Source organism: Heptranchias perlo, chromosome 15, assembly GCF_035084215.1.
Source record: "Heptranchias perlo isolate sHepPer1 chromosome 15, sHepPer1.hap1, whole genome shotgun sequence".
NCBI classification, from domain to species: Eukaryota; Metazoa; Chordata; class Chondrichthyes; order Hexanchiformes; family Hexanchidae; genus Heptranchias; species Heptranchias perlo.
This window is the reverse complement of record NC_090339.1, coordinates 28,233,022-28,260,669: the sequence shown is the minus strand read 5'-3', so window position 1 is coordinate 28,260,669 and position 27,648 is coordinate 28,233,022. Positions and strand designations below refer to the sequence as shown.

The window sequence follows — 27,648 nt, the reverse complement described above, 5'->3', positions numbered from 1 at the left end:
ACACAGCACTGCACAGCACTGCATCTGTTGTAAACTTTATCTACACCTGTGAAGGATTGAATGCAAAAGTTGGAAAGATGCAACATTTATTACAGGAATTACACCTTTACACAACTGTTCTTTTCATTAGTGGACATCCAGCCCCTGTGAATAGGAATGGAGATCAATTTCCATCTTCAGTTTGCTGTTTACATTAAGAGGTAATCTCACCGTTAGCACCATTTAAACAAAGTCAGAAAGAATGATTCCTTTTTTCAAATCTACAATGATATTTTGTTGTTTAAACATCAAAATGCAACATAATTGGTTAAAATGGCGGAGAAAAATAATGGAATCGAGCAGAGATTTAATAACAGTACTCATTTCCGTAGGATGCTTCCAGTTTTCCTCTGTGCAGATTAATTCCAAATTCTGGGCTCGATGACTCTTTCCAGCCACTAACCTCCCTCCACCCAATGAGGTCAACAGCACTCCCATTTCAAATTTAAAAAATGACAGGAATAAAAATGAAAAATGTGTTTAAAGAGGCAGCGAGAATGAGATTTCCCCTTTGAAATGGTACAAAACCATTATTCTGCTTGTGGGGTACTGTTGCTCGCCCATTATTCATGTAATGTCATTACAAATTCCTCGAAGAACTGCAATAGCATATTTAAGTCTCTGGTCTGGATCAGTACATTCAGGCTAAACAGCAGCAAGTCAAATTAAATGTGTGCGTGGTGGTTTTTGATCAGCATTAGTCATTTATTAATGAAATCTAGAGATCACTCTTACACCAACAAAAGCTTGAAGACCATTCGAAAAATACTCCCATATACTCTGATTAAAGTGAGATTCGCTGGTCTGGCTGAGTTTTTTTTTAAATCTACAAACTAGCACGCAAGATAAATAGATTACACAATCAAACCAATACCTCACAGGGCAGTAAAAACAGCATGGCAAGGCAGATGGGTCCATACATTTGCAATCTTGGACAGCTGCAGCTTTAACACATTCTGGTAGCAAGTCGTTCAATGCTGCAAGTCCACGCCTTAACCAGCCTCTTCTTATATGCATTAAAGCAGAAGCACAAGGTGCCCGAGGAGAGCTCTAAAACTTTACTTTACAGCTTGCTTCACAGTTCATCAAACTGAATGAAAATGAATGTGGCGATTAGTAATATCTTAGAAATTTGTGTCTATTTATTAATATAGAAACATTCATAGTTAGCTTTCAATGACCGAGTTCAATGTATATATGCTCTCTTTTTATACCATTCAACTCCAGTACTGTATCATGTTGTAACAAGCAGAGAAATTCACAGTAAGCAAGTAAGACTACTGGTGCATCACTGACTTTGCTGCCAAAACATCTCAGTCAGTATTCGTGGCAGCAAAGGGCTGCGTGGGCGCCAGAACCAGCTGTTGTCTCTGTTGCTGCAGGAGCTGTAATGTTACTGGGGTTGCCACAGTGAAAACAGGTTCCAGTTAGTGGAAAGAGATTGCTGGTTCGGCAACAACCTCCAACAAGCCTGAATAAAAGAGAGGGGCTGTTTACAGTGGATCAAAACTAATAGCCAGATTTATCTATTATTTCGGGAGGGAGGGGAGACGGGATGAAAAATAAACCTGCTTTATATCACAGCAGCGTAACCTCTCATCCTTCAAGATCATTGCTACGAGAGGCAGGAAGACCCTTTTCTTTTGTTAAGTACATCTGCTTAACAATTCCATGGGGAGTGCAGAGCTGAAACATGGGAAAGCGAACCATATTTGTGTCATCAAAGTTTATGCACCTTAGCTATAAACCAGAGTGGATAAAGCATACATTAAAACAGGCTATTATTAAAATCGGTCAAAATGCCAGGAGTTCCCACTGTATGAATTGTTCACATTAAATGGAAAATACAATGACACAACCTAGAGTGAATATCCTGTACTTCGAAAGACTCATTACCAATAATTAATACCAACCTCATTGCTGCTTTTACTTAAACTTAAGTCATTCACCAGCCAATGAGGATTTAAATGTATTTTAACATGATTTAGGTTGCGAGTAAGAGACTGCCTGCTTTTTTTCTGCCCTGTGTTAACATAATCAAGAAGAAAAATTTATGACAAAAATGACAGGCCTAGCTTAAATTACATAAATGCAGTCAGTACTTAACATCAAAAGGAAAGCTGGTTTGAACAGTTTCACAGTCTTTTGAGGGCGTGTGGGCTCTCTCTCTGAATTGGCATCCACAGGTGCCATCTTACAGCAGGTGCTGTCAGAATTCAGCAATGCTGAACAATGTGATGGAGGCGGAGCTAGAGCTCTGATGTGAAGCTGGCCTAAAAGTACCTTCACATCATCAAGTGTCTTCTGCGGTGCAGTGCAAGGTGGTCAGAGCGGGAAAAGCTCCGGTCACAGTCCGAGCATTTGAAAGGCTTAATGCCTGTGTGCTTACGGAAATGCCTCGTCAGCTCGTCGGAGCGTGCAAACTTCCATGTACAGCCTTCCCAGGTGCATCTGTAGGGTTTCTCTCCTAGAAAAGCGGGGGAAAAAATGTTAATTTTTACACAACTTTAATAGGCAACATTCTAAGACTACACAACACCATTACCTGGATCCTCAGGAACAGGAGAGACAATCCTAACTGTGCAACATGGGAGTTAAATCACCACTCACCAAAAAAGAAAAGGATGAAACAGCAATTATGTATTATGACACCATTAAAGCAACAGCCTATGATTCCCTTTTGTACTGTAATATATGTTTATATATCTTATTAAAAATCTTACCACTGGATGCATTTCCTGTCTGCACAACTGGATTCCCATGATTAAAGTTTTTACTTAAAGGCCTCAGCCTCCTCCTGGACTTGCAGTCTGAGCATGTGCAGTACATCTAATTTTCCAAGATGCACCAGTACTAGTCAGTGTACTGATGGAATATTTTTCTTTAGCTTTGAGTACTTTCTGCTCAGTAGCTTTTCTTAAGTAATTTTGAAAAACAAAAAGGACAAATTTCAAAAAGTTTATTCAGGTCAAATTTATATTTCAATTTTTTTTTAAAAAAGCTATGTATGAGAGAGAACAAAATTACTGTTCTGATTACACACCTATTGTAGCTTTGAGTTTTTTGAAAGTGTATTATGTTGAAAAGGGGGGGGGGGGGGAAGAGAAAGAAAGAGAGAGAGAGAGAGAAAATATACACTCGAGTGCAAGTTTGTCTTCATTTAATGTTCAATTTAGTTTCACTTTTGTGGCTGCATTTGCACTCCTACATGCAAGTCATTGTACCTCTTTAATCACAATTTACTACAGACAAACTTCTTCACTCCCCCAATCCCCCACACAAATACTGCAAATGAAATCCCAATGCTAGATGTTTTCCTAGAAGTAGCTTGCCAAAAGTGCAGTGATTAACTCCTCTTACGGCTCAGTGGGTGTTGTATTACAGAGGCCAGGAAGGTCAGGCTCAAGCTCTGGACTGTATGTAAAGCAATGATGGGGGACCAGCTTAACTTCAGTGTCCCTGGGCTGAGGAATGGGAGCAGGGGAAACTAGAGGAGAAAGACAGCCAGAGTTTCTGCTTCTGACTGCAATAGAATGACGCCCGCCAAAAAGAGTGCACATGTTGGTGTTGGGTAAGGATAGGCTCGAGCTTGTTTGCGTTACCTTCATGCCTGGGCTCACAATGAGAATATCATTGTGGGTGAGGTAATTGAGAGCTCTCAGCTCCCATGGAGCCATAACCCAGCATGAGTCAGCACCTTCAGGAGGAGGGGAGAAAATTGGAGGTTAACGCAGGGGCAAAGGTAGGAGGTGGGATAGAAATGCGCATTTATTAACAGTTCAAATTTACATCTCAAAACCTCTGGTCCACTGAATGATATGATGGGTTGAACAGACAGAAAGAACTTGCATTTATAACACCTTTCACATTCTCAGGATGTCGCAAAGTGCTTTACAGCCAATCATTGAGGTGTAGGCCCCGTTATTTTGTAGGCAAACGCAGAACAAATAGCAATGGCCAATTAATCTATTTTGATGATGTTAGTTGAGGGGTAAATGTTGGCCAGGACACTGGAAGGACTCACCTGCTTTTCTTCAAAAAGTGCCATAGGATTGTTTACAGCCACCTGATCAAGTGGACAGGGTGTCGGTTTAACATCTCATTCAAAAGACCTCAATACTGAACTGAAGTGTCAGCCCAGATTATGGGCTCAAGTCCTGCAGCGAGGCTTGAACCCACGATCTTCCAATTCAGAGGAGAGAGTGCTACTAATTTATGACAGATACTTAACCCATAATCACATCAGTTAAATGGTCCATTAACAGAGGACTATTAATTTGGCAACAAAATAAAGTATGGTTCTGGCATTTTAACCCCTTGAACATTTAACACTTCAGGTTCAGTATTACTTATCAGGATTCATTAATGGTTTTTTTGCAATCTAATTTGGGAGCGGATTAAAAAAATTAAACCGACAGTAGCAGTCGACTATATGCCTGCTCCTAGCAGATAGGGTGACGATTAATTGTACCTCTCAATATTGGAAATGGAAATCTTTTCAACTACTTAATGCTGGAGAAAAAACTCATTACTGAAAGGAAAGAACACAGAACCTAAGGTTCCAGGTCTGTTAGTTGATACAGACAGTGTATAATTATTATACTAAATGAGAGATGAGTGCAGTGCACAGCAACATTACTCACAGCCGGTCAGGAAGTGACAGGTACTCACAATAATAATGTGGTGAACACTCAGCAAGGCAATGAATAGAATTCCTGCAGGTGATCTAACATTCCTCATCATGTGTTCACCCTTCCATAGAAAATGAATGATGTCAAATTAGGGCAGACTGTGGAGGTAGGAGCTGACTTAATAGTCTACAAACCTCATCAGCTTGAGCTGCCACGACAATGCCATTTTGTGAAAACATGCAAATTATTCCACATAACTGAGATCCTTTGCATATTGGCTCCTTGCATAAGCGAAATACAAGTAGAAGGAATGTCACCTTTATCCACTGTTCTCTGAACTGCAAAGAAAACACCCTGAAGAGTTCCACCATATTAACCACTTCACTAAATTCTGCTTAGTGAGAGATTTCTTAAGGTTTTGTTTTCAAATGAACATTCACTTGCAAAGTTTAGCAGTTACACTTACCATAGGTTCAAATAGCTCTAACATACATTTGTGGAAAACAAGATTTAACTCTCACATTGGCCATCCAGTGAACCTCACAGTAAATAAGCTGCAGGATAGGGAAGCAGTAGCGAACCCCTGATGGTGACTGAGTACTGTACTAGATGCGCCTCCATATAGCAACATATGATCCAAGGCACTCGGCACAACACTTCTTTTTTGCAGGTAAACTTCTGAAAGTTACTATTTTTGACAAAGACCAGCGCTCTCTTTCATAGAACAATCTACTATTTATTTTTTTCAATGTGCAATCGTGTCTTTTTAAAAAGAAAGCAGGTAAAAATCTAAAAAGGTATGTTGACTAACAGATGTGCCATTTCCAAAGCCTGCACAATTTGAAACCTTATAAACACATTTACAAATTCCTATAATGTCCCAATCCTTTCAGTAAAAGTTTCTATGATCTCCCTGTCTAAACACAACTCTCTGCACTTTTATTAGTTTAATCCACATCCATTTTAACTGAACTGCCTCAAGAATCTAATAAAGTAAGCATTGTTTGATCTGCCTATCTGAACTGAGAGACGACTACCTATGCCAACCACAAACAGATACAACCTCTTTTGTATCTTAGCAACATCTTAGGTAGAACACAAACAAAAGATTTTATAACTGGCTTTAATGAAAAGGTACTTGTACTCTATTATGGAGTTCAATCAAACTCCATGGAGTTCAATCAAACTCCAAAGTCAGTTTACAACACATCTCTCAGTATCTGCCAGTTTCACTTTTATCGGATTAGAATTCACTTAATGATAGATTTATGTCCAGAAATTATTTTTACTTGGATAAAATGGTTTTACAGCATAATGTGACTGAAATAGTCAAACAAAGTTTTCCCAACAGCCGAGTGGATGAAGGTAACCTGCAGTGTAGTACTGAGCCATGTAGCCCAGAAGTTCCAGGGTTGAATTCCAGACTGTGTTAAGTTAGCAGATCTCAGTCGGAGTACCAGTAGGGCACTGCAGTTAGCTGCAGTTAGCTGCAGTGCCCTTAGGCTGGTGGGGGGTTGGCGAGAGGGATAAAAAAAAGTAGTCATAGGATTTTGGCTTTTGATTATCTGTATGATTCCTGCTGGAAGTGTTACATCAGGTGAGAACAGGATCAAGCTTAGCTGTGAAGCCCCACTTAATCAGGGATTCAGAATAAATCTAAGTTTATCCATTCACAGTCTGTTTACATGAGTTCGTCTAGCTTGCAGTATTTTTTTAAAATCACAATGTGTGGTCATTAATTCTGAACTCTCCCCCAAATTTTAAAGCACATCAATATTAGGATTATATTCCCAGCACCAAGGATTTTGATGCCCAATTGCTCATAATTACTTACGGGGACACAGTCATTCTGGCTCTTTTACAAGTTGACCACAAATGGTTCCACATAGTCCAGAAATGCCAGATTGCATTTCTGTAGCTTCAGCTGATGATTTATGCCATCTTGATTTAGTACTGTAGTATCTAATTAGTAACTAGTCCAATCTGTAGCATCAGTAGTTAGTCCGTTGATCCTCAGTGACCCCAAAATAAATACCCCAAATGACTCCGGAATGATAACTTCTGTACCAGTGCCCAGGCTAGAGTACACCAATAGTGATTAGAATCTGTATGACCATAAACATCAGGGCAGTCTGTTCAACAAGATATTTACCCTATGCTCTCTGTTGTAAGGAATCTTACAACACCAGGTTATAGTCCAACAATTTTATTTTAAAATCACAAGCTTTCGGAGATTGTCTCCTTCGTCAGGTGAGTAGTGAATGAGAGCTTCTCAAATCGCATATCTTATATTAGGCTGGGACACCATCACACCAATCAAAAGGTGTCATTGGTGTTCAGATAGGTTAGCCACGGAAAACAGAAGGTCCCAGTATACTGAATACACAATGTGTCAAATTATACAGACAGAGAGAAAGAGACCCAAAAGGCAGAGAGAGAGAGAATATATTAAAAACAAATAACTTTTTTTTCCCCCTTGCCGGTGGGGTTACGTGTAGCGTGACATGAACCCAAGATCCCGGTTGAGGCCGTCCTCATGGGTGCGGAGCTTGGCTATCAATTTCTGCTCGACGATTTTGCGTTGTCGTGTGTCTCGAAGGCCGCCTTGAAGAACACTTACCCGAAGATCGGTGGCTGAATGTCCTTGACTGCTAAAGTGTTCCCCGACTGGGAGGGAACCCTCCTGTCTGGCGACTGTTGCGCGGTGTCCGTTCATCCGTTGTCGCTGTGTCTGCATGGTCTCGCCAATGTACCATGCTCCGGGGCATCCTTTCCTGCAGCGTATGAGGTAGACAACGTTGGCCGAGTCACAGGAGTATGAACCATGTACCTGGTGGGTGGTGTCCTCTCGTGTGATGGTGGTATCTGTGTCGATGATCTGGCATGTCTTGCAGAGGTTACCGTGGCAGGGTTGTGTGGTGTCGTGGACGCTGTTCTCCTGAAAGCTGGGTAATTTGCTGCGAACGATGGTCTGTTTGAGGTTGGGTGGCTGTTTGAAGGCGAATAGTGGAGGCGTGGGGATGGCCATAGCGAGGTGTTCGTCGTCATCGATGACATGTTGAAGGTTGCGGAGAACATGGCGTAGTTTCTCCGCTCCGGGGAAGTACTGGACTCGCTAAGGCCATCCCCACGCCTCCACTACTCGCCTTCAAACAGCCACCCAACCTCAAACAGACCATCGTTCGCAGCAAATTACCCAGCTTTCAGGAGAACGAACAGTCGCCAGACAGGAGGGGTCCCTCCCAGTCGGGGAACACTTTAGCAGTCAAGGACATTCAGCCACCGATCTTCGGGTAAGTGTTCTCCAAGGCGGCCTTCGAGACACACGACAACGCAAAATCGTCGAGCAGAAATTGATAGCCAAGCTCCGCACCCATGAGGACGGCCTCAACCGGGATCTTGGGTTCATGTAATGCTACACGTAACTCCACCGGCAAGGGGGGAAAAAAAAGTTATCTGTTTTTAATATTCTCTCTCTCTCTCTGCCTTTTGGGTCTCTTTCTCTCTGTCTGTGTAATTTGACACATTGTGTATTCAATATACTGGGACCTTCTGTTTTCCGTGGCTAACCTGTCTGAACACCAACGACACCTTTTCATTGGTGTGATGGTGTCCCAGCCTAATATAAGATATGCAATTTGAGAAGCTCTCATTCACTACTCACCTGACGAAGGGGATAATCTCCGAAAGCTTGTGATTTTAAAATAAAATTGTTGGACTATAACCTGGTGTTGTAAGATTCCTTACATTTGTCCACCCCAGTCCATCACCGGCATCTCCACATCATATGCTCTCTGTTGACAATGAATGAAGTATTTTTTTCACACTTTAGGCCTCAATATGATGCAAAAAGGAAATACGTTCAGTAAGTACTACACAGATCTCATCGGCCAGCATCAATCTAATGCTCTACTGGCAACCTCCGACTGATGCAGGATACCAATTTTCTGAGTGTAAGGGTGTGTTTGTTTTCCACAAAGTCTTGGGGTATGGAAAGGCCGTTTACACTGGCTTTTCCAAATGCAGTCTTTACTTGCTGATGTCAGTTTTAACCCTTTCGATGTTCTAGAGATCATGATATTTCTTGTAACTGAAGTACCAAAAACACTTACTATTGAAACAAGATTATTAATTTGCATTACTCCAAATTGTGAGTTGGCTTAACATTGATATAGTAACACTTTTACAGTACATTTACAACAGGAAATGTAAACTCCACCTACAACTCAACCAGCTTTACACTGCAGTCTGGGTGTGAAACCCCAGCTTTCACTTCCACTGTTCCAGGGTTTATGCACCACCTTTAGCAGCAATTACTCTGCTGTGATGCTAAAATTCATGGGCGAATGCACCAAAGAATTATTTGGTATTTGTACTCAGCATGAATCTGCAACGGAATCCAATAAAATGAACATGGAATTTCAATTTAAGATAGTAACAGTTCTGCAGTGAAATGGAATTGAAACTTTCACTTAAGCATAAGTTAATGAGCCAGCCAGCAAAGCATGATACAGTACTGAAATCAGATTTAGTCTGATCATTCTGTTCCATGTAATACTGATAACACTTTTCATAAGACACAATAGTATGAAAAAAAAATCAAACTTATGCTAACACATTTTAACACTGCACAATATTCATCTTGTTTACTCTTTTGGCCAATTTTTCCCCTTCTGAAGACTCTGACTGCAGTTCCACAGGTATTGCCTGAGAAGTGGCCATTCTTTATGTGTGAAGCTAGACAATGAGCTGCAGCAAACTATTCGACCATGGGGACTTCACAGCCAAATCTCATCTGTCCTCATACCTACACTATCCAGCAGGGGTCAATGAATAGCAGGCAATGAGCAGGAGCCAAACCTTTATTAATTTTACTCTTATCAACCTGGTGGTCCTGGGATCAATTATGGCACCAGTACTTCGTCCCCAGTTGATCAGCAGATTGGAAATTGAACCTAGAACTCTCCGGCCTGTACAGCTCAATTACACACTGCTTTTACCATCTGAGCTATCAGGCAGCCTGCGTATACAATACCCTTAACCCGTGTCACCGTTAATTCCTTCCACAACCAGTAACAGATCAAGATCTACCAGCTACTCACCCTAATGTTTCTAAGTGCACAACACACATTTGCGGGACAAAAACCTATAATTGCACTGCTATTTTCTTCCCCCATTGTTCAAGTGGACATAGTGTGAACAAGTACTTCTGAATTCTGCGAGACACTGGGGATAATGTTAATCTAACTCGCCGGGTGGGAAACACACCCAATCGGGCAGAACGCCGGAATTACATCCCACTCAATATTGCTGTCCATTGACTTAGGGTGGGGGTGTAAAACCAGTGTCGCACCCAATCCTGTCAAGATTCCCGACAAGCAGATTCGGTTAAAATTGCCTCCACTAAGCTTTCTAACCAAGAACATCCAATGCTTTAATTTCTTTTAATTGCGATTGTTCTTACGGTTACAATACATTAACTTACATCACATTCTTGGTATAGGGTGCACACAATATAATATACATGGGGATTGTAGTAATGAGTGAGCTTTGCTGAGTGAATGAGGCTGTGGATTAGGGACTGATTCCAGGTTCTAGCAGCGGTACTGGTAGTGTATTCTGTTGCCCTCACCATGCCTGGTGGGTTTTGGTTGAGCGGCTGACAGTTACCATATTCAGGTTGGAGCAGGCTTAAGGTTCTCGGTATTCAGCTTTTGTGGGGGCTGCTGTTGACGTGCCAGCCAATCGTTGGTGGAGGGCCAAGAAAGGGGACCAGATTTCAAAGAAGTGGTTTAATGTTTGTTTCGAATCAATTCATTATTACAACAAACAGAATGTTATGTTTCAAACTAAATACTCAGCACCGCCTAAGGTCATTACGTCAGTCAGTTTTTCCCATTGACACAAGGCACTCAGCTCCTAATTGCTCTTTTACCAAGTGTTTCTTCTGTAGTTTTCAATATTTCGCTGATTGCAGGGAACTTTAACTTGAAAAAGTATAGAAACAGCACTGCTGTGTTAAATGAAAAAGAATTTGCAGTTACATTGCACCTTATCATGTCTCTCAGAAACATCGTAAAGTGTTTCATATATAATAAATTACTCTGAAGTGCAGTGACTGTTAACATGTTTTACACACAGCAACTTCAACAAGCTCAGGGTCAAAGGCACGCAGGGTCAGGAATAAAATGAATGACCAGTTGATCGGGTTTTGATGTTGGCTGAGTGAGGAATGTTGGCCAAATGAATTAGGATAGGTTTTAGAAAGAGATACTGTTTGTTTACCTTAAATACCTAAAATCATAATTAAATAGAGAAAAATCTTAAGATGTACAGTAAATATATATTAACAGTTTTCAGCTTAATCCATCATTTCTAAGTTGAATGTATGTTTTAATTTTGATGTGGCTAATTCTAAAATACTTGACAATACTATCTGGCAAAAGTAGCGCAATAACAGCACGTGGGTTAGTGTGATAGATTGGCTACCTTGTCTGTCATTCCTCCTAAGAAACGTACTGCAGCAAGTAACAGAAGCAACTACATAGTTGCCCAGGTACATAAATCATTAAAATGTCATGGACAGGTACAGAAAATAATCAAAAAGGCAAATGGAATGCTGACCCTATCTGAAGGACTAGAATACAAAGGGGTAGAAGTTATGATACAGCTGCACAAAGCCCTGGTTAAACCACACCTGGTGTACTGTGTTCAATTCTTGGCATCACACCGTAGGAAGGATATATTGGCCTTGGAGGGAGTGCAGCGTAGATTTACTAGAATGATACCTGGACTCCAAGGGTTAAATTACGATGAGAGATTACACTAACTAGGGTTGTATTCCCTGGAATTTCCCAGATTAAGTGGTGATTTGATCGAAGTTTTCAAGATAATAAGGGGAATTGATGGGGTAGATAGAGAGAAACTATTTCCGCTGGTTGGGGAGTCTAGGACCAGGGGACATAGCCTAAAAATTAGAGCTAGGACTTTCAGGAGTGAAGTTAGGAAACACTTCTACCCGCAAAGGGTGGAAGAAGTTTGGAACTCTCTTCCGTAAATTTTTTTTTTATTCGTTCACGGAATGTGGGCGTCCCTGGCGAGGCCGGCATTTATTGCCCATCCCTAATTGCCCTTGAGAAGGTGGTGGTGAGCCGCCTTCTTGAACCGCTGCAGTCCGTGTGGTGAAGGTTCTCCCATACTGCTGTTAGGAAGGGAGTTCCAGAATTTTGACCCAGCGACGATGAAGGAACGGCGATATATTTCCAAGTCGGGATGGTGTGTGACTTGGAGGGGAACGTGCAGGTGGTGTTGTTCCCATGTGCCTGCTGCGCTTGTCCTTCTAGGTGGTAGAGGTCACGGGTTTGGGAGGTGCTGTTGAAGAAGCCGTGGCGAGTTGCTGCAGTGCATCCTGCGGATGGTACACACTGCAGCAACTGTGATCCGGTGGTGAAGGGAGTGAATGTTTCGGGTGGTGGATGGGGTGCCAATCAAGTGGGCTGCTTTGTCCTGGATGGTGTCGAGCTTCTTGAGTGTTGTTGGAGCTGCACTCATCCAGGCAAGTGGAGAGTATTCCATCACATTCCTGAATTGTGCCTTGTAGATGGTGGAAAGACTTTGGGGAGTCAGGAGGTGAGTCACTCACCGCAGAATACCCAGCCTCTGACCTGCTCTTGTAGCCACAGTATTTATGTGGCTGATCCAGTTAAGTTTCTGGTCAATGGTGACCCTCAGGATGTTGATGGTGGGGGATTTGGCGATGGTAATGCCGTTGAATGTCAAGGGGAGGTGGTTAGACTCTCTCTTGTTGGAGATGGTCATTGCTTGGCACTTGTCTGACGCGAATGTTACTTGCCACTTATGAGCCCAAGCCTGGATGTTGTCCAGGTCTTGCTGCATGCGGGCTCGGACTGCTTCATTATCTGAGGGGTTGCGAATGGAACTGAACACTGTGCAATCATTAGCGAACATCCCCATTTCTGACCTTATGATGGAGGGAAGGTCATTGATGAAGCAGCTGAAGATGGTTGGGCCTAGGACACTGCCCTGAGGAACTCCTGCAGCAATGTCCTGGGGCTGAGATGATTGGCCTCCAACAACCACTACCATCTTCCTTTATGCTAGGTATGACTCCAGCCACTGGAGAGTTTTCCCCCTGATTCCCATTGACTTCAATTTTACTAGGGCTCCTTAGTGCCACACTCGGTCAAATGCTGCCTTGATGTCAAGGGCAGTCACTCTCACCTCACCTCTGGAATTCAGCTCTTTTGTCCATGTTTGGACCAAGGCTGTAATGAGGTCTGGAGCCGAGTGGTCCTGGCGGAGCCCAAACTGAGCATCGTTGAGCAGGTTATTGGTGAGTAAGTGCCGCTTGCTAGCACTGTCGACGACACCTTCCATCACTTTGCTGATGATTGAGAGTAGACTCATGGGGTGGTAATTGGCCGGATTGGATTTGTCCTGCTTTTTGTGGACAGGACATACCTGGGCAATTTTCCACATTGTCGGGTAGATGCTAATGTTGTAACTGAACTGGAACAGTTTGGCTAGAGGCGCAGCTAGTTCTGGAGCACAAGCCTTCAGCACTACAGCCGGTATGTTGTCAGGGCCCATAGCCTTTGCTGTATCCAGTGCACTCAGCCGTTTCTTGATATCACATGGAGTGAATCGAATTGGCTGAAGACTGGCTTCTGTGATGGTGGGGATATCGGGAGGAGGCCGAGATGGATCATCCACTCGGCATTTCTGGCTGAAGATGGTTGCAAACACTTCAGCCTTGTCTTTTGCACTCACGTGCTGGACTCCGCCATCATTGAAGATGGGGATGTTTACAGAGCCTCCTCCTCCCGTTAGTTGTTTAACTGTCCACCACCATTCACGACTGGATGTGGCAGGACTGCATAGCTTTGATCTGATCCGTTGGTTGTGGAATCGCTTAGCTCTGTCTATAGCATGTTGCTTCCGCTGTTTAGCATGCATGTAGTCCTGAGTTGTAGCTTCACCAGGTTGGCACCTCATTTTTCGGTACGCCTGGTGCTGCTCCTGGCATGCTCTTCTACACTCCTCATTGAACCATGGTTGATCCCCTGGCTTGTTGGTAATGGTAGAGTGAGAAATATGCCAGGCCATGAGGTTACAGATTGTGGTGGAATTCAATTCTGCTGCTGCTGATGGCCCAAAGCACCTCATGGATGCCCAGTTTTGAGCTGCCAGATCTCTTCTGAATCTATCCCATTTAGCACGGTGGTAGTGCCACACAACACGTTGGATGGTATCCTTAGTGCAAAGAATGGCAGTTGTTGCTCGCTCAGTTGTTAATTTTGAACATGAGATTGATAGATTTTTGTTAACCAAAGCTATTAAGGAAATGGGGCAAAGGTGGGTATATGGAGTTAGGTCACAGATCAGCCATGATCTCATTGAATGGCTGATCAGGCTCGAGGGGCTAAATGGCCTACTCCTGCTCCTATGTCCCTCTGAATTTGTGCAGAATTAAAGACACCTCTCCGGATGAGTCAAGGCTGCCCATCTGAACCTTTTAATCTGGTCCAATGACCTCTTCTAGCTTCCCCAATCTGACTTCACGTCTCAATTGTCCTGCTCCTAGGATTTACAAGCCTTTTCACTGCACCTCCTCCTTCTCCAGAACCCTCCCCACATGCTGTTTCCTGTCATTAATGTGCATTGTGCAGATGAGCAGCCCATTTTTAAAATCAATGAGATACAGTACTGCAGACAAGGAGTGCAGTCCAGGCTGGTTCAATACACCGTGTGGTGTGGGACCTGAGCCGTACAGGCCAGGAAGGTCCCAGGGTCAATCCCCAGTCTTTGCTGATTTCATTAGTGTGGCATTAGCAGTACAACAATTGGCTTCAGTGTTTCTGGGCTAGGAAGCTGCGCATATCTATGGGTGTCAGGTGAATATAAGATCAGGAGTAGCTGGAATAAAAATAGAAAGTGCTGGAAACACTCAGCAGGTTCGGCAGCATCTGTATAGTGAGGACGGTAGGGTTAACCTTTCAGGTCTTATGATCCTTCATCAGAACCCAAGGGTCATGAGACCTGAAACGGTAACCCCAACTTCCCAGAAATGTTTCCAGCATTTTCTGTTTTCATTTCAGATTTGCGCTATTTTGCTTTTTGTCTTAGCAGTAATAATGTTTCCCCCTCTCCTTCCAAGTTCACCAATCTTCAGACACCCAATGTTGGAGTTCATGTGAAAGACAAGACATTTCTGGTGAGTTCCTGGGGTCCACAGAACTATTCAGTACAGATCACTGCCACCAAGACAGGAAGGAGAAATCATTTTAATATTGTTTCTAATCTTAAAAAAAAATGCCAAACAATGGATTCAAATCCAGAGGGCCTGTGGAACATTCACATCACATTGGGATCTGCTTACTGGGGTACAAAACCCTTCCCAATCCTGCACCTGAGTTGGTTGAAGTTGAGCTTGTTAAAGCAACCACAATGGTTTCTTCAAAAGCAAATCCTAAATCATGCTTTCATACGGTCGGGGGGGTTGGAGTCCAAGGTGGTTCAGTCCTTGCATTCCCGAGGGCCGAACCACCCCCAGACACCCACTCCCACTCTGCAACAAAGTACACGAGAAGTGGGCAAGTCACAAAATGAGAAGCATCACATGGATGGATTTGGTGGGGTGGGGAGAAGAGGAGAAACTGAGGGAAGAACATCAGGAAACATGGTAAAGCCATTTTGAGAAAAACATTTCAATTGATTTTTTTTTTGACATCTGGAACTAGTGTGAGGCCCAGGGGTCTTGCACAGTATGTCGAATCACTGAGCTTCTTCAGACTTCCAGCACCCTCTTGTGGACATCAGATGCCAGAACAGGAAAGTGAAGCAACTTTTATATATATTATACACATTTATATATATTATATATAAAAATAAATCAACAGTTATTGAATTGTTTAGCAATAATATCAGCTGCTTGACTCCTCTTAGGACTAGTTATTGCAAGTTATCAACCCATATGCAATATTAATCTGAAGGCTGCACACTGTCAAACGTTAATTATGCTGTTTTTTTTGTAAATTATAATGCTGGGAAAATGTTCCTCGAATGAATACCCTTGATCTACGATCAGCTCTCTCCCCATTTTTCTTTGCGTGTGTCACCACGTTTTCTATCTGGCATGTGAGTAGCAGTCCTGAGCATTCACAAATATTTGGGTCTAGTACATCATCAGAGGTGCAGATTTCAGACCTTTCTGGACTAGGGTAATGATGGGAGCATTGCATGATGCTGCTATATTGTCAAAATAAAAAAAAGAATTAAGACTTGCATTCATATGCCTCAGGACATCCCAAAGCGCTTTATAGCCAATTAAGTACTTTTGAAGTGTAGTCACTGTTGTAATGTAGGAAACACGACAGCCAATTTGCACACAGCAAGGTCGCACAAACAGCAATGTGATAATGACCAGATAATCTGTTTTAGTGATGTTGGTTGAGGGATAAATATTGGCCAGGGCACTAGACAAAAAAAAGTAGCTCACCACCACCTTCTCAAGGGTAATTAGAGATGGGCAATAAATGCTGGCCTTGCCAGCGACGCCCACATCCCATGAACGAATAAAAAAAAGCATTGTCCTAAGCCATAACCTCGTCCTACCTCAGTCAGGCTGCAGAGTTGTATTGGAACAGCTCTGAGCACAGAGACAAGCTGACAGGTTTCCCTGAAGCTGCTGGAAAAGTGGCAGGGCAGGACTTCTGCCCAACCACATGACACCATCAGACACACTCTGTGTTCTCCAGCAGCAGCTCTTGTTGCTGATGTGGGGTGTGTTTGCAGCGATCGCAACATTCCTAAAAGGCTTGCTGCCGGTGGGAAGGAGGGAATGATGTGGCATTGCAGCTGTTTAAAGGGCACACTTTTTTTTCCCCGAGAGCAGAAGCCACAAATGGAAGAATAACTGAAGGAGGAGCAGCCTCGGATAGGGGGCGGGAGGTGGGGGGTGAGGGCTAGGGAGAGGCACTGGCAGGAAGAGCCCCAAGTTCCGGGTTTGCATCAATGCATTAATGAATGTGCTGCTGTCAGAATTAAGGGCAAGGAGGGACAGTGCTAGAGGCTGAGGGAAGGAAGCACCATAAAAGAGTCATGCAGGTATTGTGGAAGAAGGTGGCTGAGGAAGTAAGTGCTACCTCCACCTCCCCACATACTGCCACTGTACCAGAGGACTTTAATGACCACATACGGTTGGCCTAGATAAGTGAAGGCCCAAGTGCACATTCATATACTGTAAGTGATAGCGGCAAGACTCACCTCCACACATACCATGCCCTCAGTGTAAACTACTGGGTGAATGGAAAACTAAAATATTCACAAGACACTCCTGGAAATACTAATGCACCTTTTTTTACTACCATATCACTCAATATACTCTCAATGCCTCACACAAGGCAGAAGCGCAAGACAGGCAGTACGAGATTGGAAGTAGGAGGCAAGCTGCCAAGAAGTGATTGGTAAAGGCAGGAGAGATGGTATAGTCCAGTATACATGGGCTATGACTGAGCTGCTATGTGGGTGTCTACCCTGCTAAACATACCGTCATTTCTTCACCTTCCTAGGGGAATCTGTGGATTCAGAAGAGCAGCTAGGCACATCCAGCTCTACAACTCCTGCCCTGGCCTGACCAACTCAGTCATGGCATCGAACAAACTTGAACTCCAGTCCAGATGCACCCACAAGGGAGGAGTTAGTTAGCGAGTCAGTGGACTTAACACTGGGTGAATCACAGAGCACTACTGAGCATGAGGACCTAGGAGTGGAAAGGTGGGGGGAAGGGGGTTGCAAGCCGTTCCTCCAAGGAGGCGGGAGAAATAACTGCCATTGGTTGAGGAGCTTAAGGACCAGATCTCGGTGGCCTGGTCTTCAAAAGAAAAATGGTACAGGAGCAGCAATCTTGTGCAGGCAATGTTTCCATGTACGTCGTGGAGATGGTGGGTAAGTTGAGGAGTCCACATCCTGCATCTGTCACAAGTTTAAGCAATGTGCACTTAATTGAAGTTACAGATTCATGGCAAGTCTACAAATCTGCAAAGAACTTGGAGGCCTGCTGCCTTTACTCTACTTGGATGCTGGAGTTCAGGAGGGACATCATGTAGTAACATCATCTCCCAGCTGGCTGAAGATAAACCATACAGAAAGACCCCAATGGTACACTGATATGAAACCCAAAACCAGAGAGGTTAATGAATTCATTATAAAAGTTTACTCAGAGTTAACCATTACCACCATTATCAGACACAATTTAGAGCAACTTTCCAAAGCATGAAGGCAGCTGGTGATATTTTAATTATTGAGAAACAGCGTAGGTGTCACCTTGCACTTAACTAATAGTAGGGCTTTACCTAGCAAGTGCTTTCCTAAGCTCAGCTCAGAACCTCTGGAGAAAGCAAAGCTTTCTAAAGGCAGATAATTCAGTGGCACGCATAGAGACGACAGTAGGTAGTCTGCCCACCTTCTCACTACCAGACACTTGCATAGAATATACTCAAAGGGCAAGAGAATAATTTACAGTGGTTAATAAAAATCACACGAACATCTATCTGGCATGTTAAGTACCCCATCATCTATCTGGCATGTTAAGTACCCCATCATCTGGCGTATTAGACATACTACCATCTACCTGGCATATAGGTACCTCACCACCTACATTCCTTTAGATATACTACCATCTATGTCACTTGTTAGCTATGTTACCATCAATGTGATATGTTAGATACCCTAACATTTATGTTGACAGATACTTCAAAAGTCTGGACTTTGCCACAGAACAAATTAGCCACTGATGCTAATAATCAAACTAGCTCGAATGAAAGAGCCTGGATTCAGCACTCTGGGAGCTGCACCTACCCGTGTGGATCCTTCGATGTGCCTTTAAGTGAGAGCTCTTCGTATACACCTTGTTGCATCCCTCAAAGTCGCACTGGTGTACACGCCTCCTTTTTGGATCAGGCGACTCGGATCTTGGCAGTCGTCGTATTCCGTGCATGCTCTGAGCACTAATAGAGGCAGAGGGTTAAAGTTGCAATGTTAGAAATATTCAAGCATATAAAATTGTGCTACTTTAAAAAAAACTTTAATTTTAAAAAAACCATGAATCATCTAGTAACTACAGTAGCATTTCTGCATCATTTCATGCTAATGCATGTTGGTTTCCCTGATAAGTACTAGAAGAATGTCTTTATTATGTCTTTTAGGAGGAATAATATATGGAACATTCATACAAATCTCTTTTGAGGCTCCCTGCTAGCAACTGCAAGGTCTTTAGATAAAATCTGAAATGTGTTTTTTTTCTCGCCTCACGAACAGCTGTCTTAAGGAGTGTCCCTGCTCCCTGCGAAAAGGGAGAAAATTCGCACTGGTTTTGACTCTGGTTCCAGACATCACGGGCTCAATTCTGAAATGATGGCGGGTGGCAGCAGGGGGGTGAAGGTGTGCGTAGCAAATCCAAATAGAAAAAAAACTTACCCTTTCTGACGCGATTGCGATGTAATTGATGGTGATTAAAGTTGTTTCCGGGTTTCATGCCCGGATGAGAGAGAGAGACAGAGAGAGCGCGCGAGAGAGACGTCATCAGCTGCTGGAACAGAGAGTGGAGGGCGCTAAAGATCGGGGGGGGGAACTGGGAGGGGGAGATCAAGGGGGAAAGAGGGGGCGGGAAGAGGGGGAGAGAGATCGGAGAGGGAGATTAGGGGGGGGGGGGGAGGGAGAGAGGGAGATCAGAGAGGGAGACATCAAGGGGTTAGAGGGACATCAGAAAGGGAGACATTGGACATCAGAGCAGGGTGGGAAGGTGGGTTTATTTTGCTTCTTAACTTCTGCAATTTTTTAAAATTTAATTTATTTTGTTTATTTTTGCCTGATCGGGCCCTTCATGTTTGGTTTCACCAGGCGTGAATCGAAAGCAGTGGGAAAGCCACCCAGGTAAGTTTAAAATCGATTTAACTATCTACTATGTCAGAAATAAAGTGCCTTAAGTACCTCAATAAGGTACATTTGGTTCCTTAACTATCATCCCATCGGCTTTAACTGCCGGTGGGACTTCCGGATTTGTGATATGCGCGTACACGGGTGCATCTGTGGGGAACCCGGAAGTCGGCGAGTTGGGGCTGGCTTCATCACCCAGTCGGGATTTCCCCCAATTTTCGCAGCCCCCCCGCCCTGACCCAACACACCCGTAATTGTTTGAAAATCAGGGCCCATGACTGCAGTTGCACAAACATTCCTCCCAGTGGTGCTGCTGACAGCACAGACTTCTAATAGCTCAATAGCACCACCAACAGGAATATAACTGTACTACTGATTGTGGCTATACACATACATGTATATATATATATATATATATATATATAGTGTGTGTGTAGCCACAAAGTTCCCAAAATTAATGATTGCAAATATTAAATAAAAATTAATGGTCAATATTAAAAGGTTTAGAGTACAGGGATAAAAAGTGTCAAAGCCGTAACCATTTTCTCACCTCTATTCGGTTCCCAGCACTACATCCTGTTTTTTGGCTAGGATGTTGGGCGGGTAAACTAATATACAGAAGAAAACCTGGAAAGATTAGCAAAAAAAGCTGGTACAGTCCCCAAAATATAGACACAGCCCCAAAAAGCTTATGACATGTGAAAGCAGGACTTACGCTGACAGCGCAGTGGGACACAGGATTGTAAGTTAAGCTGCAGATAATTAAGTGATGAAAGCATGAAAGAGAAGTTTTGAAGGTACAAGACTTATTTTCTAGAGGGGATGGGATATTGCCCTCGGTAGATTTTGATACCTTAATTCGTACATTTCCCAAAATTTTGGAATCTACAATGAGCATGGACAGTGCAGTTTTTCATCTAAAAAGGATGGAATTCTGTTCAATTTTGTTGAAAACTACTATCTAGTAGCCACTTTTGGGAATTAATTATTTTTCCTTTATGTTTTAACTTATTTCCCTCTGTAGCAGCAGATGACCAATTACTGGAAGAAAAAAATGTTGCTTTCTTTTTTAAAAAATGCCCAATGTCAAATGGGGGATTCAAAGCCAATCTTATTGAACTTTGGATAATTTTCATCAGGGCTTTAGTTTACAATTGTAATATTTCTTCCAAATGTTGTTTCCCCAAGTCATGGGGCATTTCTCAGGTCTGGGGGAATTTTCCCTGGAAAAATTCTAATTTTTGCATTAAAAATTTTGTTTAATTTTAAACAGTTATACAAATTACAAGTGATGGATTTTTAATTTAAAAAAAGGAAAACAAAGTGACATTTGGGTTTTCAAAAGACCATCTAGACTTAGCGTTTCCAAACTCACAGCTCCCAGCTTCTCCTCGTTCTCCTCCCACTCCCCATGAGTGCTGCTCTGGCTTCCTCCTCCCTCCCCCTGCCCAAAAGTGGTGTTCCCAGCTTCTCCTCTCTCTCACCCCAAATTGGCAAGAAAAGAAGAATAAAAGCATGGCTTTGGTTCTGATTCACTATACCCATCATGGCTGCAGCTCCCTAAACTTTTCTCCTAAAACACTTCTGCCAGCATTCTCTCTCCCCGTTCCCCTCCCCTCCCCCCACAAAGTGCTGCTCCTAACTTCTGTCTTCCTCTGCCCCCATCCCCTCCAAAAGACCAGTGCTCCTCCCAAGCATTGCTCCCAAACCCCTACTTGCTGGTAGGCGTGTTCTGATCGACAATGCTGAATACTGTGCCCAAGAATTCCCAATCTCTTGTGAACTCCCACCCACAGTCTACACAGTCAATCACAGGAGCTTGGGAACTTGTTGGGGTTGGGGTGGGGGGGGGAGGCTTATCCATGCTGATTTTGGACACAAATATAGTACCTTACATCGCACATGGATTGCTGACATGATTACTACTACCAATGCAAGTTCTATAACTAGTTAGAAGAATGTAATGGGAAGCTAAGCAGCCCTAAATTACACTACAGATTTTGGTCTTTTCTCCCTCCCTGGAAGCAAGTACCTCACCTCAGCTCACATTAGACTAGGAGTCAACTGGACAGAAGCATGAACCTGCACCCTTCCATTTCTCAGTTCCTTCTGTCTTTTTTACTGTGCCTGTGATCTCCCAACTCTGCCTTCTTCCATCAACCTGCCACTGACCTTTAAGTCAATGGAAAGTAAAATTAGGCGGGGTGCAAAATGGCAGCCGATCAGATACTGTCAGTTTCCCACTGGGTGGGTTGGTTAAAATTAACACGTTTCTTTTTTGTATCAGTTTCATTGCAGTTTACTGCTCTCCTCCTCCAATCGGAAGGGATCTTCCTTCTTCTCCTCCTCCCCCAAGCCAGATGAAAATGCAATGCTCTACCTCAGTGTGTGGCCCAGGACACCAGCGAATTTGCAATCAACGTGGTTGAGCCTGAATCCTTATATAAATCACATATCCTATGTTGTTACAGCATATCACATTTTCTTGGGCAACTTTGTTCTCCAAAGCTGGTTGTGCACTGTCATCATTTCAGCAAGTGGCTTTCTGAACAGGAAATCTAGTCAATACCCAAATAGGAAGTAAGAGCTCAGATTCCGATTAACATTGAAATGCTGACGCAGTTCTGTTTAATATCTGCAGTATTTAAGAGTATGTGAGCAAAGTCCACTATAAACACAGACAGGCAGTGCAGAGCTGAGCCACACTGAGCAAGGTCCAAGGTTCAATCCTTGGCCTATGGCGAGTTAGCTGACCTCAGCTGGGTAGCAATAAGGATGTGACAATTGATTTCAGCACCCACTCTGGGCTAGGGATAGGGATAAAACAAATCAGCCAGAGGTTCCACTTCGGACCTCTATTTGTAACACTTATTAGAAAGCATGCAGATGGACATCAGACCAGCATAGGATCAAGCATGAATAGTCTACCAATGCACACTGCAAACTCACACATGAAGCATGGCCAGTTGTGCAAGATACTAGAGGTACTTAAACAGTTGGCAGTGCTCAAAGTAGAAAAGTCACCCGGTCCAGGTGGGATGCATCCTAGGTTACTGAGGGAAGTAAGGGTGGAAATTGCGGAGGCTCTGGCCACAATCTTCCAATCCTCCAATCCTCCTTAGATATGGGGACAGTGCCGGAGGACTGGAGGATTGCAAATGTTTCACCCCTCTTCAAAAAAAGGGAAAGGGATAATCCCGGCAATTACAGACCAGTCGGCCTAACGTTGGTGGCGAAACTTTTAGAGACAATAATCCAGGACAAAATTAACTGGCATTTGGAAAATTATGGGCTAATAAATGAAAGTTAGCACCGATTTGTTAACAGAAAATTGTTTGACTAACTTGATTGAGTTCTTTGATGAAGTTGATGAGGGTAGTGCAGTTGATGTTGTGTATATGGACTTTCAAAAGGCATTTGATAAAGTATCACATATTAGACTTGTAAGCAAAATTAAAACCCATGGGATTAAAGGGCCACTGGCAGCATGGATACAAAATTGTTTAAGGGACAAAAAGCAGAGCAGAGAGACAAAAAGCAGAATGACGGTTGTTTATCAGGCTGGAGGGAAGTATACAGTGGTGTTCCCCAGGGGTCGGTTTCAGGACCACTGCTGGTTTATATATATATTAATGACCTGGACTTAGGTATGGAGGGTATAATTTCAAAGTTTGCTGATCACGTGAAACTTTGAAACATAGTTAACAATGTGGAAGATAGTAACAGACTTCAGGAGGACATAGATAGGCTGATGAAATGGGCAGACACAAAAGATGAAATTTAATGCATGAAATTTAACGCAGAGAAGTGTGAAGTGATACATTTTGGAATGAAGAATGAGGAGAGGCAATATAAACTAAACGGTACCATTTAAAGGGGGATGCAGGAACAGAGAGAACTGGGGGTGTTTGTACACAAATCTTTGAAGGTGGCAGGACAAGTTGAGAAGGCTGTTAAAAAAGCACATGGGATCCTTGGCTTTATTAATAGAGGCATAGAGTACAAAAGCAAGGAAGTCATGCTGAACCTTTATAAAACACTGGGTAGGCCTCAGCTGGAATATCGGGCCCGATATTAGGAGGGCGGTGGGTTCGCAGTGGGGAGTCGACTGGGCGCGTGGGTAACGCACCCGGTGAAAATCGGGGTGCTCCGCACGCAATCGCAGGCTAATTGAAGCCACTTACCTTTGCTTCTGAGTTTCCCGCTGAAACGCTGCGCAGCGGGCGGACTGCGCATGTGCAGCATAGGCTGTCAGCTGGAGGAGCCCTATTTAAAGGGGCAATCCTCCACTGACTGATGCTGCAGAAAATAGGAAAAATTACTGCATGGAGCAGCCCAGGGGGAAGGCTGCTCCCAGGTTTAATGATGCCTCACTCCAGATCTTATTGGATGGGGTGAGGAGGAGGGGGAGGACAGAGATCTTCCCCCCCCCCCCAGCGGGCGGGAGGAAGTGGCCTGCCTCTGCCACCAAGAAGGCCTGGCTCGAGGTGGCAGAGGAGGTCACCTGCACCACCAACATATCGCGCACCTGCATACAGTGCAGAAGGTGCGGCAATCACCTAAGTAGGTCAGCCGAAGTGAGTACACTTATTCATTCCCTTACACTCCGTCTGCCACATCACCGCCCCCACCCCACATCTCCTTTTGCACTGCCAACACTACTCTGTCACATCACCCCTCACACCCAATCAAAGCTCATCCTCATCTTACCTGCACTTACTCACCTCGCCAGTACTCATCCCACCACTACCACTCAACCCAATCCTCATACAATCTCATGGCTCTATCTCATACTCACCCTCTCATGCATCTCTTTCACGGGCAGCCTCACTCAACCTGTCACTACCTGTGCTGCAGCCACAGGGCATGCATCACATATGTGCAGTAGGAAGCGTAAGGCAAACGTGTCGTGAGCATGAAGGGGATGCACAAGGGTGTTTGAGGGTTTGTCATGGTTTTTACTTATGTTTCATTTCTGATCAACTCACATTACATATTATATTGTCACCACTACTGCCACGTCTTTGCGAATCTTGTCTGGTTTGTGCAATAATGCCCTCTCCTGAGGATCATTATGAAGACCCACAACTGATGCCACCCATTGTGTCACTGCAGAGTGGGTGTAGGTGTATTTGCAGGGCTCTTTTGTGCAGACGACTGAGAGACGTCGGGGATGTCCCCGGTGGCACCCTGGAAGGATGCAGAGAAGTTGTTGAGGGCAGTGGTGACTTTGACAGCGACAGGTAAGAAGATGGTGCTCAGGCCAACCGGGAGCAGCTCGGCATGAAGGAGGCTGCAGATGTCCACGACTACGTGTCAAATGACTCTGAGCCTCCGTGTGCACTGCTGCTCAGAGAGGTCCAGCAAGCTGAGCCTCAGTCTGTAGACCTTGTGGCGAGGGTAGTGCCCTCTGCGACACATCTCTCTCTGCCTTTGCCCTCCCTCCTGCTGTGCAGGTGGATGTGTCACAGCACTGTGTTGTGGAGCTCCACATGTCAGAGGTGGACGGCGAGGCTGGTGATGCTGTTCGTCCTCCGAGGAGGTCATGACAGCAGCTACGGCGGCCCCCATCTGGAAGATGTACATTTGAGGGGGTCCGCAAGGTAGGTAAATGTGTCTGGACCCCGGGGTAAGTGTGCAAGTTGGTGAGTTTTATTGTTAGGAGGAGGGTGGTGGAGGCCAAACTTTGTCCAAAGTGACAGAGTGGCCTCCTGCAATGAGTGAGGGTTCCCCCCCACCACCTGTCAAATGGACCTTTGCAGCTGAGACTGATGGCTGCAACACGTCCACTTCAACTAGGAGTTATTCCCCCAGTACTGGAAACAGTCCCAGTTGACTTGAAAATCCCACCCCTCCTAAAATATCAGGTCAATCAGGTCTCTAAACGACCTGAAGTACCTGGTTAATTACTTCAAGTGGCACCCCGCCGGCTTTAATTGCCGGCAGGAGTCCCACACGCGGGGGCTGCGCGCGCATGTCAGCGCGTCACTGGAGAATCCGGAAGTGGGCGGGTTGGAGCCGGGCTCTGAACCCACCCCGGGAAACCCCGATTTTTGCAGCACCCCCCCACCCCCGCCGCCAAGAACGCACCCGCTCGGGGGTGCGAAAATCGAGCCCATTGTGTTCAATTCTGGGCACCACACTTCAGGAAGGATGTCAAGGCCTTAGAGAGGGTGCAGAAGAGATTTATTACAATGGTACCAGGGATAAGGGACTTCAGTTATGTGAAGAAGCTGGGGTTGTTCTCCTTAAAACAGAGAAAGCTAAGAGAAGATTCGATAGAGGTGTTCAAAATCATGAATGGTTTTGATAAGAGTAAATAAGGAGAAACTGTTTCCAGTGGCAGAAAGTTCGGTTACCAGAGAACACAGATTTAAGGTGATCGGCAAGAGTCAGAGGCGACATAAGGAAACTTTTTTTTTAACGCAGCAAGTTGTAATGATCTGGAATGCACTGCCTGAAAGGGAGGTGCAAGCAGATTCAATAATAACTTTCAAAAGGGAATTGGATAAATACTTAAAGGGAAAAAATTTACAGGACTATGGGGAAAAGAGCGGGTGAGTGGGACTAATTGGACAGCTCTTTCAAGCAGCTGGCACAGCTCGATGGGCCAAATGGCCTCCATCTTCGCTGTAACATACTATGATACTACACGCAAGGAACCATACCACAGTACCAGTCAGCTGCTCCAGGAGAGGAGGGAAGGCAAGAAATAGACAGCAGAGCCGACCCACCAAATATCTGAGTTGTGAAGTCCAGAAATCCAATCAGCGATAATGAAGCAAGGAAGACTGGTTTGGAGACTTCATGAAATAAGATGAGGAAATACATGTAAAAGTTAAAAATACAAACTGGACTTCTCAAGCTAAAATAGTATCACCAAAAGCTAATATTTGTACAATCCCTGTAACACTTGGCCTAGAACTGCACTTTGGAGCCTCCTCAGTACTGAAGACAAATAATTTGACAACAGCTGAGTTTGGGGGGGGGGGGGGGGGGGAGGGGGGGGCGGGAGGTGAAATTGGTCTCCCTGTAATGGGGAGGTCTTTATTACTGATGAATTAAAAGGATTGGAATAATAATTATAAGGGTTCACCCCATACCTTGGGAGAGACACAGGGTTGTACATGTGTGCATGTACACACACAAGTACATACACCTGCAATGCTACAGTTCATTATTTGATCACTAGTCTGTGTTGCTGCACAAAAGTTACTTAATTAAAAACAAACTTGTGCAAGATTTGCCTAATTCCAACTTAACCACCCCTATACCAAATCTCATTGGAAGTGCTGCTATTGTATAAGGCTTCCAATAGGATGCTTTCTTAACATTAGCATATTTATTGTTGGGAACTATGATTAACATAGAAGTCCCGATTTTAAATAAACCCTCCAGGCTGGAACGGTGGGTTCTAAAATGGTAGCCGGGTGGAAGCTGCTGCATTCCTGCCCCTGACATTTTAACTGCCAGAATTCTGGCAGCACGGAGGCCGCCTGCCACAGGTAGGCGAGGGCCTAATTAAAATGTGAAAGATGCGGGCCGATGACATCATCAGCATGCGCTACAATTTTACCTTGGAATCGCAGGATGTCCATAAGGTGCCAAACCCGCCAGGTGGCAGCAGAATGGCCAGAGGAGGCCAAGATAAGTTTTATTTTTTTAAATTTTTGTGAGGATTCCTTGTGGGCCAGGAGGAGCAGGTCAGCCTTCCCAACTCTGGTCTTCCCGCTGCTTATGAGACCTGGGAGTTAAAATGGCCTGGGCCTCTTGCTGAGGAGTTCGTGGGAGACTCTCACCCGCTCGCCCCAGGTTAAAAATCGGGGCCATAGACACAGGTACACAAACGAGCAACTCCAGAGTTTTATTCAGCCCAGGCATGAAGTCTTCTCCAAGAGGTGGGCCTCTGGATAGGCATGCAGCGGGGCCAGCTATCCCAAGAGAGGCCTGTGAGGAATTGCTCCTACCCTGCTTTCCATAGAAAAATTTCCAAATAAAAAATGCAAGGAGAGGAAGAGAAGTG

The 27,648-nt window shown here is 44.2% G+C and overlaps 1 protein-coding gene across 5 annotated transcripts in view; it reads right to left on the bottom strand.

Moving 5' to 3' along the window:
• Positions 1 to 27,648, bottom strand: part of klf8 (Kruppel like factor 8) — a 194,958-nt gene that overhangs the window by 25,762 nt on the left and 141,548 nt on the right. For 4 of the 5 annotated variants that reach the window (XM_067996978.1, XM_067996979.1, XM_067996981.1 and 1 more), the window contains 2 exons: positions 18,549 to 18,697; positions 70 to 2,506 (listed from right to left, as the gene is read on the bottom strand). In XM_067996978.1, the coding sequence (XP_067853079.1) occupies positions 2,325 to 2,506; positions 18,549 to 18,697 (331 nt within the window). In that variant the 3' untranslated portion in view covers positions 70 to 2,324. Of the gene's footprint in view, positions 1 to 69; positions 2,507 to 18,548; positions 18,698 to 27,648 lie in introns of those variants that run through there. The other variant, XM_067996980.1, reaches the window with a different exon arrangement.